General features: G+C 57.7%; 2 protein-coding genes across 2 annotated transcripts; one reads left to right on the top strand and one right to left on the bottom strand.

The window, feature by feature from the left end:
* Nucleotides 1–1,509: 1,509 nt before the first annotated feature.
* On the bottom strand, nucleotides 1,510–2,478 carry LOC104971855 (basic salivary proline-rich protein 4). Its single transcript, XM_010803840.1, has 2 exons — nucleotides 2,410–2,478; nucleotides 1,510–2,358 (listed from the first exon to the last, which is right to left on the bottom strand). The coding sequence occupies exons 1-2, from the start codon at nucleotides 2,476–2,478 to the stop codon at nucleotides 1,510–1,512; spliced, it is 918 nt and encodes a 305-aa protein (XP_010802142.1).
* ZC3H12A (zinc finger CCCH-type containing 12A) lies at nucleotides 1,764–11,147 on the top strand. The gene is made up of 6 exons (NM_001102187.1): nucleotides 1,764–1,798; nucleotides 2,643–3,117; nucleotides 7,227–7,366; nucleotides 8,312–8,546; nucleotides 9,046–9,152; nucleotides 9,528–11,147. The coding sequence occupies exons 2-6, from the start codon at nucleotides 2,723–2,725 to the stop codon at nucleotides 10,400–10,402; spliced, it is 1,752 nt and encodes a 583-aa protein (NP_001095657.1). The 5' UTR covers nucleotides 1,764–1,798; nucleotides 2,643–2,722; the 3' UTR covers nucleotides 10,403–11,147.
* Nucleotides 11,148–18,408: the final 7,261 nt, after the last annotated feature.

Raw genomic sequence — 18,408 nt, 5'->3', positions numbered from 1 at the left:
GGTGGCAGGAGAGCAGGAAGGCTCCAGGAAGGAAGTTGGCAAACAGGTGTGCAAAGAATGGTTGGGGGAGGGAGAAAGGCTGGGCACATTAGATCCAGAGGGCTCCTGGGGATTGAGGCCATTCCAGCTACAATTGGAGCAGGGTTTCCCCAGGAGCAGTCCTGGGTTCTGCAGAACAGATTCAGCTTCTTGGGAAAGAGCTGCCTTCATGAGCCGGAAGAGAGCGAGACTGCGGCTCACTCTGGGAGGACACAGAGCTGTGTGACTCATCGCCGCCCAGTGCTGCCGGCTCCCTCTGGCACAGTGCTGAGGAGCACGGGGCCCAGGAGTACAGGCGGAGTCCCATCTCAGTCCTGGCCCGGAAGGCGGTCCCTGGCCAGCGATTGCAATCCAACACGTAGGGACACAGGCAGGGTGCTGTGGGGGCACCGAGGAGGAAGCAACTCAGCACCAAAGGAGTCTGGGCAGGCCTCACAGAGGAGGTGACATCATCAAAAAGAGGAATTGAATTGGTCAGGCAGCAGCAGGGAGGGAAGAAGGGGAGGGCGCTGCTGGCCGAGATAGGAGATGCAAAGGCACGGAAGTGTCTGCACAGCGTTGGCACAGTGCCCACCACCCAGTGAGTACTCCATAAATGCCAAGCATTATCGCTGTGGTTGGCTTATCTTCATTATGGTTATTAACCTGGACTCATTACTTAATATTTTTACTACCATAAAGGAGTTACTACAATGAATAAATGTCTAACTATACTGCACTTTTCCCTGAAGTTTTCTCAACTATAAAAGGGGCTGTTGTGAAGATCAGGTCTATAGCACACAGAGCACTGGGCAGGAGTGGTGGTGAGCAACATCGGAGGCGGCTGCATTTTCTCCCTCTCCTGGAGGCCAGCCCCTGGGGTTGCTGTGCCTGGGAGGCACAGAAGAAGAGGTATTTGGGGGGGTTTTAAAGATGACCAGTCAACAAAGCAGGGACTTGGCTAGGTGGAGTCACTGGGGGTTTCAAAAGTGACAAAGGTGGCTGGAATAGGAGCTCCTGGCCCTGGATGCAAGTCTTTCCAGCTGGGACAAGGCAGGTTGTACCTGCCTTTCTATTCTGACAAGGTCCTGATTTCAGAAAAAAAACTGTACCTGGCCCTGGGTGGGGCCCCCGTTGTGCGTGTACCTGTTCCAGTCACGCTGTACCTGTTGAGTGTTCCTGATTCTCAATGTGAAAAGTTACTTGCCTGGGTGTACCCTGTCTTGATAACTATGGCTCTGCCTCCAACCGTGTGTGAACCAAACTGTATACCTAATTCACTCGATCGTCCCGGACTGTACCTTCTGCACACTTGGACGCGGACCTGTGCCTGTGTAGCAGTACAGTTGGTCCGCCGATGACTGACTCGATGTGCGTATCTGCTTTAGCCTGGGCTTACCTCCCGCCTTGCGAGCCGTGCACTCCTGCCCTACAGATCTCCCCACCGCCAGGGCCCAGAGGTTCAGAGGATGGGGCTGCTGCCCGCGCCCCCTACCCCCATTCCAGGCCGGGCCGGCTACTCTGGGGCAGCGGGGGCGGGGCCGGAGGCCAGGACGGGGCGGGGCGGCGCGGCGCGGGGGCGGAGCAGGAAGGGGCGGTGGCCGCTCCGCCCCTCGCCGCCCAAGCCGGCTCTCGGCTCTCGCCTCCCCTGCCAGGCTTCCGCGTCACGGTCCCGGGCGCCACCTGCCCGCCCACTCGCCCCGTATAAAGTCGCCGGCGGCCTGGCCCCCGGGACTCGGCCCCATGGAGACGCCGCCGGCCGCTGCTGGCGTACGGCAGGGTGAGGCGCTCGCGGCTGGGAAGGGGAGCAGGCCTCCGGGGCGGGAGGAGGAGGGGGTGGGAAGGGCTGGAGCTGAGACCGACCGGAGCGGGAGGGACGTGGGGCCAGTCCACTCCGGCCTTGCCGATCCCCGGGGCCTCCTCTAACTTTGCCCAAGTCGGAGGATCCTGGGAGACCGAGGTCCGGAGTGGGAATCGGGCGAGAGCGAGGTTCTGGGCCGGGACACCCTCCGCGTCACCGAGCCCGGAGGCCAACCAGAGTTTCCCAGCAACTTTTCTCGCCGGTGGGTCTCCCTGGAAACTTCCCCTCCCCCGGTCCGGGAGTCCGGCCACGGGCCCCGCGCCTCCCGGCCTGGGCTTCGAGCAGTGGGCAGACGGACGCGAGGAGGCGATGGCTTCAACGGGGAAGCCCCCGCCACCCGCTTCCAGCGCACTTCCAACCCAGTGGGTTTCCACCTGAGAGCCCCGCCCCGTTTGCTGTGGGGGCGCGGCCGGGTCCTCGGAGGCCTCCCACGATTTCTGGATCCCCTGGTTGGCGGGTGGGGGGGTGAGGGGTGGTTGCTGGGGATGGGGTGGGAGGAGGAGTAAGACTGCCCAAGTTCAAATCCTTGCGTCACCAGCTAACAGCTGGATGACCTTGGGCAAGTTCTTAATGTCTGTAGCTGAACTTTCCTCCTTCATAAGATGGGAGTGATGCTCTCTAGCTGGGAAGGAGGATAATAGAGGGAACAGGCCAAGATGGCTTTGGATACTGCCACCCATATTGTTGGATGGAGAGGGAGGGACAGGAGATGGGGTGAGCAGGAAATCCAGTCCCATCCCTAACCCTCCTGGTTGTCCTACAGGAGCTATGAAAAGTGCCTTCCACCAATCTGAGCTGTGAGTGGCCAGTGAAGAGAGGCCCAGGCAGGAAGCCAGTCCCACCATGAGCCTGTGGGAACTTGAAGACCGCCGAAGCTGCCAGGGGACCCCCAGGCCGGCCCAGGAGCCCACGGCCGAGGAGGCAACGACTGCAGAGTTGCAGATGAAGGTTGACTTCTTCCGGAAGCTGGGCTACTCATCTGCTGAGATCCACAGTGTCCTGCAGAAGCTGGGCATCCAGGCAGACACCAACACAGTGCTGGGGGAGCTGGTTAAACATGGGTCAGCGGCCGAGCGGGAGCGCCAGGCATCGCCGGACCCCTGCCCTCAGCTGCCTCTGGTCCCCCGGGGTGGGGGCACCCCCAAGGCTCCCACCGTGGAGACTTATCCACCCGAGGAAGACAAGGAGGGCAGTGACCTGAGACCCATAGTCATCGATGGGAGCAACGTGGCCATGAGGTACATGTCGCTTTTGTGTTCAAGACCCTGGCCTCTGGCTGGGATTGGTGGCCACGTCTCTACACCTCTTGTAGAGAGGACTTCAGGAAGGAGTTTGGTCTCTTCTCTAGACTGGTCTAGAGGAAGGGAAAGCCCTCTATGGAGGTCCTACTGTGTGCCAGGAGTCTCCCTTAATCCTCGCAGCTTCTTGGAAGTGGGTTTTAGGGCTGTTTGAGGGGGCTCAAAGAAGTACTCTGGGGCCCACTTCTCGTAAATGCCAGAGCAAGGATTCGAACTCAGGTCCCTCTGACTCTAAAGCTGCCTTATGCTCTCCATGAGGGATCAGACTGTGGGCTCCAGCTTATTCACATAGGAGCCTTCTTCCTCCTCTTTGAGATGGGGCTCACCACCCTTGAGGTGGTGCTTGTGAGGAATGAATGCCTGGAACCTGGAGAGAAGGGCTTGTTCATCATTGGTGGTGGTTGTTATCATTACTGTTATTCAGAGTCTGGGACTGCTGGGGCCTTGTTGTCTCAGACCTGGGCTCGCGTGGAAGCCGGCTCAGCTACTGAGGCCTTTGCAGCTGTGACCAAGAGTAACCTTGAGGACCTGGCGACATCAGGGGTGTGGGCGGGTAGCTTGATGCTTTGGCTCCAGGGGCTCAATGACTTGGGTTGCCTCTGCTTCTGCTGAAGCCACCTAGGCTAGACTGGGCTCTCAGGGCCCCCCAGGGACCAGAGCTAGGCCTGGGCCCCAGTAACCATCCCCACCTCTCCCCTATGCAGGCTCCCATGGCGGGGCTGGGGGGTAGCTGCTGCTGACTCCAGAGAACCCAGACCTCCCTTCCATTCAGCCCTGCCCTCTGGCCTCGCTTTCTCCCTGTCCTTTCAAGGCAGGCTGGTGAGTCAGGGCTGGGTGGCTAGTTCACAAAGAAAAGTTCCTGCGGGTGTGGATGCGGAGACCCCAGACATGGGTGTGGAGTGGGAAGGACTCCTTCCCCCGCCTCCCCGAGGGCTCTCCCAGGTGGGCTTCTTGAGGCCTCTATACCTCTGCCCACCCCCCGCCACCCCCCGTCTGCCCCTCCCATACCTGGCCGAGCTCAACTGTCTGCCTGGTCCCGGCCCAGCTCAGTAGATGTGCAGGTGGCCCTCCTCCAGCCACTTTTGGGTCCGTCATCCCGTCTCTGAAATGGTTTGAGCCTAGGTGGAAACTGAGGCAAGCTGGCATCCACAAGCCCGCGGCAGCTGGTCACCCTACGTGCTTTGAGAGTTGGGGGACCCCTCTCGGGCTGCAGTAGCAGTTGACTGGGTCAGGAGCTGGGATCCCTTAGCGACTCCCTCCTCTGGGGGGCGTGGGCCCGAGGGCTGAGCCCCGGGGGCAGCCATGTGCAGTGTGTGTTTGTATCCTGGCCGGAGGAGGAGGAGCCGGGCAGGAGGAGGGGCAGGTGGTGGAGGGCCTGGCCAGAGGCCTAGCTGCTCGGGGTTTTCTGAGCTGGGGCAGTAGCAAAAGGGGAATTCCAGCCTCTAGCTTCCTGTCTCAGCTGCTGCTGGGTTCGTACCCTCCTGCCCCCTCCCGCCCCAGGGCAGGCGGGCCAGCCCCTACCATATGCAAATCGTGGGGAAATTCACCTCTTGTTTCCTTCTAAGGGAATTTTTCTCCACTTGCTGGGCCGAGCCCAGGCAGATCTTTTCACCTGGGTAGCCTGCCTTGGCCCTGCCCTCTACCCAAGGCGGGCATCTGGAGTCTCCAGCAGAAGCACACGTCTTCCAATGTCTCGTTAGGCTGAGGGCCCCTGACTTTCTGGGCCAGCACGACTGCGGTGAGGGTGAGAGGATGTCTGGTTTTCCTCTGCCAGCAGAGCTTCCTCCAGGGCAGTGAGAAGGACTGAGGTTAGCTGCAGACAGGCGCTCCTGGCTTGGGGGGGCAGGATCTGGGCTTGACTCGAGGGACGGCCACACGTGCTTGACTTCTGCCAAGAGTAAGGCTCTGGCTGCCTGCTTAAGGAATATTCTGGGGGCTGGGACGACTGAGAGCAGACTTGTCCCCAGCTAAGGTTTCTGATTCCCAGAAGCAGTGCTCTGTCCCGGAAGCCCCAGTGGACCCCGAAGTCCCAGGGCCTGCGAGTGCTGGCCTGGGAGGGGGCATGTGCAGGTCCACACATGTGCACAGGAGGAGGCAGGGAGATGAGGAGCTGTCAGGACACCCCACCTGGGGTCCTGACAGAGGAGCAGGAGTTTGCCAGATGCATGATTTTCCCTGTTCCCAGCCTGCCCCACCCACTGAACCCTTTTGTTCAAACTCAAGCTTGGGAGTTATTGGGTTTTTTTTTTTTCCTCTCCTAAAGAAACCTTAGCTCTCCTGTTAGGGGTCAGAAGGCAGTCTGACGTGGGTTCAAGTTCAACCTCTTACCAGTAGCCAGGGAGCTTTAGAAGGATCTCAGAGCCTTGTAAGGATGAAGCCAAGGAGGTATGCAGTGCACCTGGGCTCCGGTAGGGGCTGGGTACCCATCCATTCAGGCCTGCTGTGAGGGCTGTCGCTTGCCTTTGTACCATCCGGTCATCAGCACCTGTAGGGGTTAGGAGCACAGCCTCTGGGTATGCATCTCTGTTTGACCATCGCTACTTGTGATGCTGGCAACTGGTTGCCCTCTGTGGACCAGTTTCCTCACCTGAATAAAAGAGCAAAGTTCCTCTCATGACAGTCCCCTCCTCAGAGGCTTACTGATGATTCAGTACTGAGCACGGAGATCAGGGCCTGGCTCACAGCTCTCAGTAAATGTTAACTTTTATTATAAGCGGGCCAGCGGATGGCAGCAAGGAGGCCCCACCTGGCAGGGATGAGCTCTGCCTTCAGGTTGGACTTTGCCTCACCTACAATTTACAGAGACCTTTAGCCCTGGGAGTCCCAGCCTCACTCCTCGACAGCCTCCACGCCCGCCCTCCCTCCCTTTCTATCTTTCTTGGGGCTCTAGCTATCGCCCGCCCCCCCACCCAAACCCACCCACAGGATGTGGTCGGCCATGGAGTTGCCTCTTTTGCGTAATGCTTATTCTGTTTTATTTGCCAAATATGAGTCTGAGTTGTTCACTGAGGGGTAGGGGCTGTTGGGGAGGGAGGCCCATCTGGCTCCTTCCCATGCCCTCGCCTGGTCCTGGAGCCCTGTCATGACACCCGGTATTACCTGGGAGACCCCGTCCCCCCCGTGAAGCCAGATGGAACCTCCACTTTGTTGGACTGTCTTTGGCCTCCAGCAGACAGGACCATTGTCCCACTGACAGGGGGCCCTTCTGAAGGAGGCTGCGGTCCCTCAGGCCCATTTATCAGATAGAGAAACTGAGCCAGGGCCACCTCAGGGCTTGCTTCTGGATCCAGCCGCGTTTGGATGGGCTGAGGTCTGGTCCACAGCCCACAGCAGTAGGGGTGTCCCCTCTCCCAGCTCGGCTGCTGGCAGAGTCCCCAGAGGCTTCCAGACCCATCTTTTCACCTCGGGTCACGCCCTCCTGGGAGGGGTGAGGCGGTCCAGGCGTTCGCTCTAGGGAATCAGGGCAGTGGGAGGAAAAGCAGTCTTCTTTCACTTTCACACTGAAGGGCCCTGTGGCCGCCTCCTGCCCCGAAATGAGGGTTGACTCGAGGCTCCCCCCTCACCCTCCTCAGTCCCACTCCCTGCAGTTTGAACAGGCCTGAACTCTAATCCAACTTTAATCCAGAGCAATCTGGTTTCTCCTCCCCAGCCCCCACCCACAGCCCTGCCGAGCCGGCAAGGGAGGGGTGGTGACTCAGTTCGCCTGTGGACATCTGTGTCCCTGTGGTCCCAGCGCCTTTCCCCCACCCCCAGGTGTGTTGTAAGCGGCCTGACCCTGCCCCACATGGGGAGCAGGTGCTGCCAGATTCCTGGGCGTCTCCTTGCTGTCTGTTGGGAGATGGAACCTCAGGAAAAAAAAAGCCCCAGGTCTGGTCATCACAGCCTGTGTGGGAACCAGCAGTGAATACAGGCACAGGACCCCCAGCCAGAGGGCGGGGGGCCGAGCCCAGTGGCTCTACCAGCCAGGGCAGGGGCTGGAGGGCAGCCCGCCTCCCTCCTGTGCAGGCCAAGGCGACAGCAGGCTGACCCTGCCCTCCTCTCCTCCCCAGCCATGGGAACAAGGACGTCTTCTCCTGCCGGGGGATCCTCCTGGCAGTGAATTGGTTCCTGGAGCGGGGCCACACAGACATCACCGTGTTTGTGCCGTCCTGGAGGAAAGAGCAGCCTCGCCCAGATGTGCCCATCACTGGTGAGTGGCACCTCGGACGGGGCGTGGTCTCTCTGCTGCGGTTCTCCTCCAGAGAGACCCTTTGGGTGTGAGCAACAGCTTCCAGGCCCCAAGCAGGAACCAGCATTTCTTTCCCTGGCTTTTGCTGTCTTCAGCATCCCTGCTCTGAACAGTGGTCCTTGGAGGTCACCCTGGGCAGCCTCTACCTCCGGGTAGTGGGCACCTCCCTTACCTAATGGTGGCAGGCTCTTGCCATATACCCTGCGGCACAGGGGCAGGGTGACATAGCAGCTAAGTCCCTGGGCTCTGTAATCCTGGCTCAGTCCCTTCTGGCTAGGCCACTTGCCCCTCATCTGAGACACGGGTCGGGTGAGAGCTTGATAACTTTGCGGGGTGGGTGTCAGCATCACAGCAGTTAATCGACCTAAGTACTCAGCAGAACGCCTGGCACATAGCGGATGCCAGCTGCTGGCACGTAACGGGTTCCGGCCGCTACCATTGCTCTTACATGAGCTCCTGACCTTTGTAGGGAGAGCCCAGGTTTGTTTCTCTGGACGTCTTGATGTGGGGGCAGGCTGGCTAGCATCGCCCGTTCCAGGAAAAGAGGCCCCTTCTGGGTGGGTCCGTCTGTCCTGGCTGAGACACTCATCTGGCCTCAGCTCAAGCCGGAACTCATTGCCAGATCCCCCCAGGACAGGCTGGGTGCGACCAGGCCTGGCGTCCACGGGGGAGATGGAGGCAGCCCAGCCTTCTCTGGCCAGCCTGTTCTCGGGGGTTCTTGGTATCTGGGCAGGAAACGAGGTGCCAGGTCCAGCAAGGCGCAGGGGTCCTTGGCCTCCACAGAGCCCCTTCCTGTTCCCGTGACCCTGGAGTTGAGAGCCTGGCTACCAGGGGTCAGGGAGCCATGCGGGCTGGCTGCGAGTCCAGGCTGGGCCCTGACCTGCATGCGCCCTTGCTGCCTCCCAGATCAGCACATCCTGCGGGACCTGGAGAAGAAGAAGATCTTGGTGTTCACACCGTCGCGGCGGGTGGGTGGCAAGCGGGTAGTCTGCTATGACGACCGCTTCATCGTGAAGCTGGCCTTTGAGTCGGACGGCATCGTGGTCTCCAATGACACGTACCGGGACCTGCAGGGCGAGCGGCAGGAGTGGAAGCGTTTCATCGAGGAGCGGCTGCTCATGTACTCCTTTGTCAATGACAAGTATGTCCCCACCACTGCCGGAGCGGCTCGGGAGGGACTGGGCTGGGGTGGCTCTGTGGCTGAGCCGTGTGGTCTTGGGCCTGGGCAGCTCTGAGCTCAAGACGGACAGGACCCCACAGGGGAGCGGCCAGGCTGGGAGAGGGCTGGGCTCTCTGGTTTAGGGGCTGGGTCAGGAGCTTTTGGGACAGGATGTGGTCAGTGCTTCAGGATAGTCTCTCCAGTTCCCAGCCCCAAGGCTCTGACCAGAGGCCAGCAGATGCAGCCTTAGATCCAGACTTCAGGCCTCAGCGAGCTCCCAGCAGGAGAGTCACCCCTGACTGTAGCCCTCTGGACTGGGACCTCCTCCCTGCCTCAGGACAATCCCCCCAGCACCTGGGGGTATCCTACTGGGTGGACATTAGTTTTAGGAGCTGCCCCCTCTTCGTCCTAGTGAGGTTCCCTATCCAGCCCCTCCCCAGCACTGGGAAGTCCCCCATCACCTCTTCCCTGTCTTCTGCAGGTTCATGCCCCCCGATGACCCTTTGGGCCGTCATGGGCCGAGCCTGGACAACTTCCTGCGTAAGAAGCCGCTCACATCAGAGCACAAGAAGCAGCCGTGTCCCTATGGTAAGAGCCTGGGCCCCAGCCTCCTGGGCCATCCTCACAGCATCCCCTGATCGCTCGCCCAAATCAGCCTGCACCCACCCCATGTTTCTTGGACTGGCCCTTCCGTCTCCCACTCCCTGGTTCTAGGTAAAGGTGAAGCTGAAGTCACTCAGTCGTGTCCGACTCTTTGCTACCCCATGGACTGTAGCCTACTAGGCTCCTCAGTCCATGGGATTTTTCAGGCAAGAGTACTAGAGTGGGGCCATTTCCTTCTCCGGGGGGTCTTCCTGACCCAGGGACTGAACCCGGGTCTCCTGCATTGCAGGTAGACGCTTTACCGTCTGAGCCACCAGGGAAGCCCTGGTTCTATATCCACCCCCCTGAATTCTCTCCCAGGGAGGAAATGCACCTACGGGATCAAGTGCCGATTCTTGCACCCCGAGCGGCCGAGCCGGCCCCAGCGCTCCGTGGCCGACGAGCTCCGCGCCAACGCCCTGCTGCCACCCTCCAGGGCCGCGAGCAAAGACAAAAACAGCCGGCGGCCTTCACCCTCCTCTCAGCCCGGCTCTCTGCCAACAGAGCACGAGCAGTGCAGCCCGGACAGGAAGAAGCTGGGGGCCCAGGCGTCTCCAGGAACCCCCCGGGAGGGCCTGATGCAGACCTTTGCCCCGACAGGCAGGAGCCTCCCTCCTAGTGGGAGCAGTGGCGGCAGCTTCGGGCCCTCAGAGTGGTTCCCGCAGACCCTGGACTCTCTCCCCTACGCCTCCCAGGACTGCCTGGACTCGGGCATCGGCTCCCTGGAGAGCCAGATGTCAGAACTCTGGGGGGTTCGAGGAGGGGGCCCTGGCGAGCCGGGCCCACCTCGGGGCCCTTATGCCGGCTACTGCACCTACGGGGCAGAGCTCCCTGCCACCCCGGCCTTCTCGGCCTTCAGCCGGGCCCTGGGTGCCGGCCACTTCAGCGTCCCCGCTGACTATGCACCCCCGCCGGCCGCCTTTCCACCTCGGGAATACTGGTCTGAGCCATACCAGCTGCCCCCGCCCACCCAACGCCTGCAGGAGCCCCAGGCACCTGGCCCAGGAGCTGACAGGGGCCCCTGGGGTGGGGCAGGCAGGCTGGCGAAGGAGCGAGCCAGCGTGTACACTAAGCTGTGTGGAGTCTTCCCCCCACACCTGGTGGAGGCCGTGATGTCGCGCTTCCCGCAGCTCCTGGACCCCCAGCAGCTGGCCGCCGAGATCCTCTCCTACAAGTCCCAGCACCTCAGTGAATAAAGCCGGCCCAGCCGCCCCGGGGGCAGCACCTCCGAGAGCTGCCAGGCTGGGCCGTGGGCCCTTGAGCAGCCCGGCCCCGAGGCCCACCACAAGAGGCTGGACAGAGGGAGGACTCAAGTAGGGAAGGGAACCCCAAACCAAAGATCCTGTAGGATTGCTTCTGGCCCCTCCAGCCGCCCCCGGCCCGAGGGCTCAGGAGTGATCAGCCTGTTGATGCACATTGTATCTGTAGTTTCAGGAGACGCTGCCAGTAACGGCTGTCAGTCCGTGGCTAAGGCCCAAACCCTCCTTTCTCTCAGAGGGCGGGGAGGGAGGCAGGGGGGTGCAGAGGCCTGGGCTGGGGGCCCTGTGCACAGCCCCCCCACCTCCACCCCGCCGCTGGGACGCCGGCCCTGGCTGGCTCGTTGGGCACCGTGTGCCCGCCCTCTGTGGGCTCTCCTCTTAAGCCAATGAGGCCTCATCCGCGCTCTCCATGCGGTACGTGGCTTCATGTTAGTAAGCAAGATGCTTCTTAATAACCCACCTCCGTCCCACTCTGTGCGCCTGTCCCCCATGCCTGCAGGGGTCCAGGGCAGTCTGTCTTACCCTTTCCGCCCCGCCCTCCTCTGTATTCAGAGCCGTCTAGCCCTTCCCCAAGGCGGGGATACATATATGTCTGTGTACAGGTGTAAACATTAAATATTTTACACGGAAAGCCCTTGCCTCTCTTCACACTTCAATAAAGTACAATGTGAGTGCTCTAAAAGGTGATGGTCTTTGTTGCTTGGGGGTGGAGCTGGCTTCTGGGTGACGGAAGGTCAGTAGGTGGGCACCCCAGGTCTGCCTCCACACTCGCTCTCTGACCCTTCTCTGAAGGAAGGTTGCTGAGTTCCACGGAAAGCGCTCTGTCCCTTGGGGCAGAAGCATCCTTCCCGAGGCTTGGGTCAGGCCCTGGGAGGAGGTAGCTGTGGACACATGGGCAGGGAGTCAGGAAGCAGCGGTGTAGAGCTTGGAGTCCTGAGCCTACAGAGTGAGGAAGAGGTGCTATTGAGAGGACTGGGAGGTGGGCCAGGCTGTCCCCTTTTCTCTGCCCTGCAACCAGGCTGAGCGTTCAGGAGAGCCTGGGGAGTGGCTGTGGGGCTCAGCTTTGCCCCGTCCTCCCAGATGTTGCCCTGCTCCAGGCGAGGAGCCGAGTAGGAGGCCCTGGGGCGGAACCGTCCTGAAGAGGCCCTGCCAGGGTAACCCCCAAGCAGGAGGTTAGGGGTTCTGGCCCCAAACCCAAGAATAGGCTCTGCCACCACGTCTGTCCCCTGGGTCTCAGTTTCCACGTCTGTGAAGCAGGGATGATGATGCCTGCCTTCCAGTGTTGTGCCTTACATTCACGTTGGCGCTCACTAACAGGCTTCACATGGTGCTCACCTCCTGCTATCATCTCAACCTTCCCTTCTGCCCCTGCGAGGGAGGAGGCCCGGCAGGAGTTTGTTCTTCTTTTTGGTTTTGGGGGTTTTGTTTGTTAGTTTGTTTTTCCAGATAAATGAGGTATAGGGACTTCGCTGGTGGTCCCGTGGCTAAGACGCCACGCTCCCAAGTGCAGGAGGCCCAGGTTCTATCCCTGGGCAGGGAACTAGATCCCACGTGCCACATCTAAGAGCTCACACGCCACAGCTAAAGATCCCGCATGCCGAAATGAAGATCAAAGATCAAGCATGCCACAACTAAGACCCAGCACGGCCAAATACACAAAACGTGTTTCAAAAAGGAGGTATAAATGTTAAATATTTTAAGTGAAAAGCTAGACTTGTCAGATGAGCCCTAAACACGATCAGCAATTGGTAATTATATCTTTGAACGTCTCACAAATTTGTACTTAGAATTTGTGAAACTTTCTTTTTTTTCAGAGAAGATTTGTTTATTTATTTTGGCTGTGCTGGGTCTTCGTGCTGTGTGCAGGCTTTGTCCACTTGCAGCCAGCGGGGGCTGCTCTTTGTTGCCGGGCATGAGCTTCTGGTTGCAGTGGCTTCTCTTGTTGGGGGGAAGAGCTCTGGGTGCACAGGCCCCAGTAGCTGCAGCGCCGTGGACTCAGGAGTTGTGGCTCACAGGTGTAGTCGCTCCTTGGTGTGCGGGATCTTCCTGGACCAGGGATCAAACCCGTGTCCCCTTGCTTTGGCAGGCTTAATCACGACCACCAGAGAAGCCCTGTGAAGCTTTTATACTACTTTTTTTTTTCTTCCCTAGAAATAGCTTTCCCACACAACAACCATGCAGCCTGTTGTAGGAAAGGCGACGCTGGCCATCTCTCTGCTTGTTAGCCCTCCCACCCCACCCCGTTGTTCTTGGCCCTGAACACCCTGTAGAAGCCTGCACTTGAGGCGAGAATCCAGGCATGACATGGGAGTGACTTCAGCAAACATGACTTCCAAGCCCCCACAGAGTGCTCGTCCAGGTAGGTGCCCTGTGCCTGCGATGTCCAGCCACCTCGGGAGGCTGTATCTGCAACCAAGAAAGGTCGTTGCCCTATTTATAAAATAGCTTTCCCAGTCAGGAACTGTATTCCAGATTAAAGGCCCTTTATGAGCCTTTGTGTTTATAGATGGGAAGCTAAAATACCGGACTGTCCAGTTCATTATCAGCCACTGACAAAGCTGTGACTTGCCCAAGGTCCCATGGAGGAAGACAAACCGGGGCAGGGCCTCAGCTTGGGCTCCCCTGGCCCCACAAACCTGAGGAAGGGAGGGAGCTCCAGACGCTAGTTCGCAGTGACTCTCAGGCCCCAAGAGAGACGGAGGTGGCGGGGGTGCCCTCAGCCCTGTGCCTCACAGTCACGCAGGTTTACACCTGCGTGTGCTGGGCTCAGTCGCTCAGTCGTGTCCACCTCTTTGCGACCCCATGGACTGTATGTAGCCCCCCAAGCTCCTCTGTCCACGGGGATTCTCCGAGCAAGAATGCTAGAGTGGGTTGCCATGCCCTCCTCCAGGGGATCTTCCCAACTCAGGGATCAAACCCAGGTCTCCCATATTGCAGGTGGATTCTTGACTGTCTGAGCCACCAGGGAAGCTCAAGAATGCTGTAGTGGATAGTCTATCCTTTCTCCAGGGGATCTTCCCAACCTGAGAATCAACCCAGGGTCTCCTGAATTGCAGATTCTTTACCAGCTGAGCTATGAGGGAAGCCCTTACATCTACATGGTAACTTCTAACGCAAGAGCTGACCTGACACCCTCCCTGCCCAGCAGCTCCACCCAGGCAGCACCCCCAAGCCCGCTGCATACCACAGGGTGGGGTGGGGTGGGGGGTGTGAAGGCCCTGAGGCCCCAAGGGAGGTCTGGAAGGAGAAGTAGGTTGCCTTCACCCCTCTGCCAATCCCACCAGCCTGCATCCATAGACTTGAAGGCGCACACTGGGTGCTTGGCACAGAGCTGAACTCTGGTCATTCACGCCTTCTGCTCTGTAAGGAGCAGGCGGGGGAAGCAGATCTCACAGGCACGTGGGCAGAGGGCAGCAGGTCTGGGTGCTAGTTGACTGTCTAGGGGCCGTATCTGGGGAAGCAGATCTTACAGGCAGGTGGGCAGGGGGCAGGGGACAACAGGTCTGGGTGCTGGCGGACCAACTAGGGGCCATGTCTGGCTTTGCTGTCTCTTTGGCAGGCACAGACAAGGGCAGCAGAGCCCGAGCAGCCAGTGCCAGCTGGGGCCAGCTCTCTGAGGACTGAGTCAGTTCAGTGCCCTGTCATCTGTACTTCCCCAGCAGCCTCGACCTGGCTGGGGCTGTCCAGGGCTTGGAGCCTCCCCTCCAGGCCTCTTTCTCAATCTGGCTTCCAGTCAGAGCTGCTTAGAGGCTGCCAGACCCAATGCCCGGCATGTTTCTTTCCCACGAGTCGGATTTTTAACTGTGAAGTTCTCCCCACCAACTCCCGCCCCACCCGCTGAAACATCTTTGTTCACAAGGCTTCAGCGTCCCCTCCCATGGCAGGGACGCAATGGTCCCTGCTTCTCCCTGGAATTGGCAAGAGGACACCTCAGTCTGAGTGGTAGCAGCTCGGAATAAAGTAGCCCTGGGTCCAGGTCCCCGCCACTGGCTATATGGCTCTGGCCACCTCACTCAGCTTTCTCACAGCCTGGCTTTTCTGGGGCACACACTACAGGGTTGTGAAGTGCGAAAGGAAGACAAAGATCATATGATGTCACTTGCATGCGGAATCTAAAAAAGGGTACAAACGAACTTATTTAGAAAACACAAGTATGAGTCACAGATGTAGACAACAAGCTTAATGGTGAGCCAGGGGAAAGGGGTGGTGGGGAGGGGTAAATTGGGAGGCTAGGGTGACATAGACACTATTATATATAAAACAGATAACTAGTAAGGAGCTACTGTAGAGCGCAGGCAGCACTGCTCAATACTCTGAATGACCTGGATGGGAAGAGAATCTAAAAAAGAGTGTGTGTATGTATAACTGAATCATTTTGCTGTACACCTGAAACCACCACATTGTAAATCAACTATACTCCAATAAAAATTTAAAAAAATAAACACTTGGGGGGAAAAGGTGTGAAGTGCAGGGCGGGAGGGCCAGAACGTGACCCTGAGACAGGAGCTCAAGTCGCTGAGGTGTTGGAGGGATCAAGCTTCGGGCACTGCCCAGCCTCCTCTTTCCTCCTTTTGTTTTCCTGGTTCCAGAGACTGAAAGCCAATGGGGAAAACAGAGCATATGCAAATCCCTGCATTGGGAAATGATCCTGGGGCACTCAAGGAGGAGGGCCTCCTGCCAGCCCTTCCCAGAACCCTACAGGCCCCCCACCCCACCCCACCCGACCCTGGGGCTCTCACCGGCTGGGGCCTGACCCTGAGTCTTCCTGCAAGTTCTGTCCCGTGCACAGGTTAACCACACTCCAGGAGCGCAGGATGACTACGGAAAGCTCGGCCACCCCCTGGCAGAGAACTGGATGAAATTCCCTGCCCACTCTTGTCCCCATTCCACTGAGCCCGCCTGAGAATCCAGCAGTCCCTAAAGACCTGGGGACCTAAACTAGGTACAAATGCCGTCCCCAGCCCCCAGGCTGTGAACCCCCCCAGCAACCCTGGTCTCCTGCAAGGTGGCGTGGGCCGTGGCTGGGAGAGGCCACCAGCCGCCATCGCAGCTGCCCGCCCTCCCCTCCCACCGGTGCTGTTCCGTGCCCTCCCTTCTCCCCTCAAGCCTCCTGAAAAGCCAGGGTTGGGGTCTCCCTTGCCCGCCCCGAAGGAGGCGCTGGGCGGGCCTCTATCTCAGACAGAGAAGCTGGGATTCAGTGAGTCACAAATCTAGAGTTGGGAGGAGGGGGAGGGCCATCAGCCCAAGCTCTGGGCCCAGACGGTCGCCGGGGCCCCACCCCGCAGGAAAGCAGTCCCGGGGTCCCAGCACTTCTGCCTTTGGGGTGCTCCAACCTCTGGTTTATTCATTAATCTATTTTTCCCTATATACATAGTAGAGTGGGTAAAGGGTGGTGAGTAAGAACCTGTTCTGGGGACCTCCTAGTTCATGGAAGGGCGTGGGAGATTTGGCTAAAAGGGACAGGAAGTAGAGCCCTACAATTAAGGAAACTGGAGCCCTGCCAGGCCACGGTATGTAAATCCTTCCGGCTAGTTCCTGGAGCGGGAGGAGGACCCGGCTGTCATTTTAGGGTGCGGCCTCAAAGCCCAGCTCAAGGTCGCTGCTGGTGATCTCAAACGGCTCACTCATTTAAGAAACGGCTGTAAAACTAGGTGGGGGGCGGGGGAGAATTGGGCAACCCACCCACCACACAGAGTTAGGCTTGCTGCTGGGAGGCAGGTCACTGGGACGGGTCTAAAGGCTCCTATCCTGGCTCCTCTCCAGGGAAGAGCCTCGCTAAGGCCAGGGGCGCTGGGGTGCTCCGCCTGCCACCTTCCGGCGCCTCCCGGTATGACAGTCTGGGGAGCAAGGGGCCCCCAGCTAGAGAAAGCCCACAGGCAGCCACGAAGACCCAGCACAGCCAAAAATAAATAATTTGTTTAATTTTTAAAAGAGTATGCTACCCACTTCTGTTACACACGTGAATGTTGCTCATATAAGTACAAGGTTCTTCTGGAAGGACAACTGGGAGCAGAGAGCAGGTGGCCCAACTTTCCATTGACTTCAGTACCATTTGAATACATGTCATTTGAATGTATTACTTATTCAAATTACATATTTTAAAGTATCCTTGGGTAAGGGGCTTCCCTTATAGCTCAGATGGTAAAGAATCCACCTGCAATGTGGGAAACCTGGGTTCAATCCCTCTGTTGGGAAGATCCCCTGGAGGAGGGCATGGCAACCCACTCCAATATTTTTGCCTGGAGAATCCCCACGGACAGAGGAGCCTGGTGGGCTACTGTCCAAGGAGTCACAGAGTAAGACACAACTGAGTGACTAAGTACATCCTTGGGTAGAGAAATAAGTCATGGGGGGTGGGGATGGGAGTCTGAGGAGAGCTGTATTGGCCAGGGGTCTCTCTTTTTTTTTTCTTCCTGTCACTGCATAGCTCATTGGATCTTAGTTCCTCAATCAGGGATTGAACCCAGGTCCACAGCAATGAAAGCTCAAAGTCTTAACCAATGGACCGCCAGGGAATTCCCAGCTATTGTTTATTTTTGTGCATAATCGGTAAAAACCTGGTGCACACTTACCCCCAACACATGTATGTTGTTAAATCATGATAACTGCCATTTTGGAAGATCAAAATGGTTGATTGCTTGTGGTTCAACCCTAATACTTATAAATTATCTTCCAAGTACTAATAAATGAATATTTCCGTATATTCTATAACACAAAGTGAAGAACTAAATAAGACTGAGCCTGAAAGTAACATAAACCAAAGGCTCCCCTGTTCTTCCCAGCCCCCATCACCCTCCTTGGGGACCACACCTTTTGAAATGGGGATCAGAATCAACTTTGTTACAGCTCCTCTCAAGTGGGAGAAAATAGTTACTCCACAGAGGTAGTTTTTCAAAGGGAAAATTGTTTCAAATTATGGAGCTTGCCACTTAATAATTAATTCAGGCTTGATAACATTAATTTAGATTAACACAGGAATAAGGACCCCAACCCCTTCTTCTTATCTCTGCATCTCTAATGCACATGGCCCCTGCAGGCACTGAACAGGAGCCAGCCCAGGAGAAGTAAATGCGTACAAAGTACAATCCAACTCCCTCTCCACACCACGGCCAAACCAGAGCAGCGCCCCGAGTCAGGCTTCCGATGCAAGGCCTTAGTTTTTGTTTATGTAATTGTCCGCACTGGGTCTTAGCTGCAGCGTGCAGTATCTTTAATTGTGGCGTGCGGGATCTAGTTCCCTGACCAGGGATTGAACCTGGGCCCCTGCATTGGGAGCTCGGAGTGTTAGCCACTAGACCACCAGGAAAGTCCCCCTGATGTGAGTTTTTAAGTGTAATGATGCCTTAGTAATTTGGAGTAAGGCTAAGGGGCAGAGGAGTCAGCATAAAAGCAAAAACTAAGTCACAGTGTTTCAAAACAGCATCCTTACTGCTCTCAAGCTTGGGCCCTGTAATCCCGGTTTCAGTTCCCTTACTTACCACATAGCTCAAGACGTCAACATTGCCCTCTTTAGAACACACACTTAGAGGGTGCCCAGATCATCCCAGCACCCAAAGACCACTCTGGGAATCAGAAGTAATGCTAATGCCTGCTTCCTCCTCTTCCATAGTAAGGGATTTTCTTCTAAGTAAAGAGAATAAACTCCATTATCATGAAAACATTTCACCTATTTCCAGATCAATTTCCTACAGCACTCCGAAGGCCCCCAAGATGGGGACAGCAGCTTGGACAGGCAGGGTGCTCCACCCTCACTGGCCCTCGTGACACGTCCCTCGGTCTCTCCCTAGGCCCCCAAATAGCTTCTCAGCTTCTACTCTGTGGATTGTTCCCACTCTCCGTGTTCACCTTTGAGGGTCTGATGGTATTTTTAACACTGAGCTAGTCCTTAGCTCCTGAAAGACAGGCATTTGAGACTCCCTCGAAAGCTTTGTACAGGCACCATC

This window comes from Bos taurus, chromosome 3 (assembly GCF_002263795.3).
Source record: "Bos taurus isolate L1 Dominette 01449 registration number 42190680 breed Hereford chromosome 3, ARS-UCD2.0, whole genome shotgun sequence".
Taxonomy (NCBI): Eukaryota; Metazoa; Chordata; class Mammalia; order Artiodactyla; family Bovidae; genus Bos; species Bos taurus.
The sequence above is the reverse complement of the archived record's forward strand: the minus strand, read 5'-3'. Positions and strand labels throughout refer to the sequence as shown.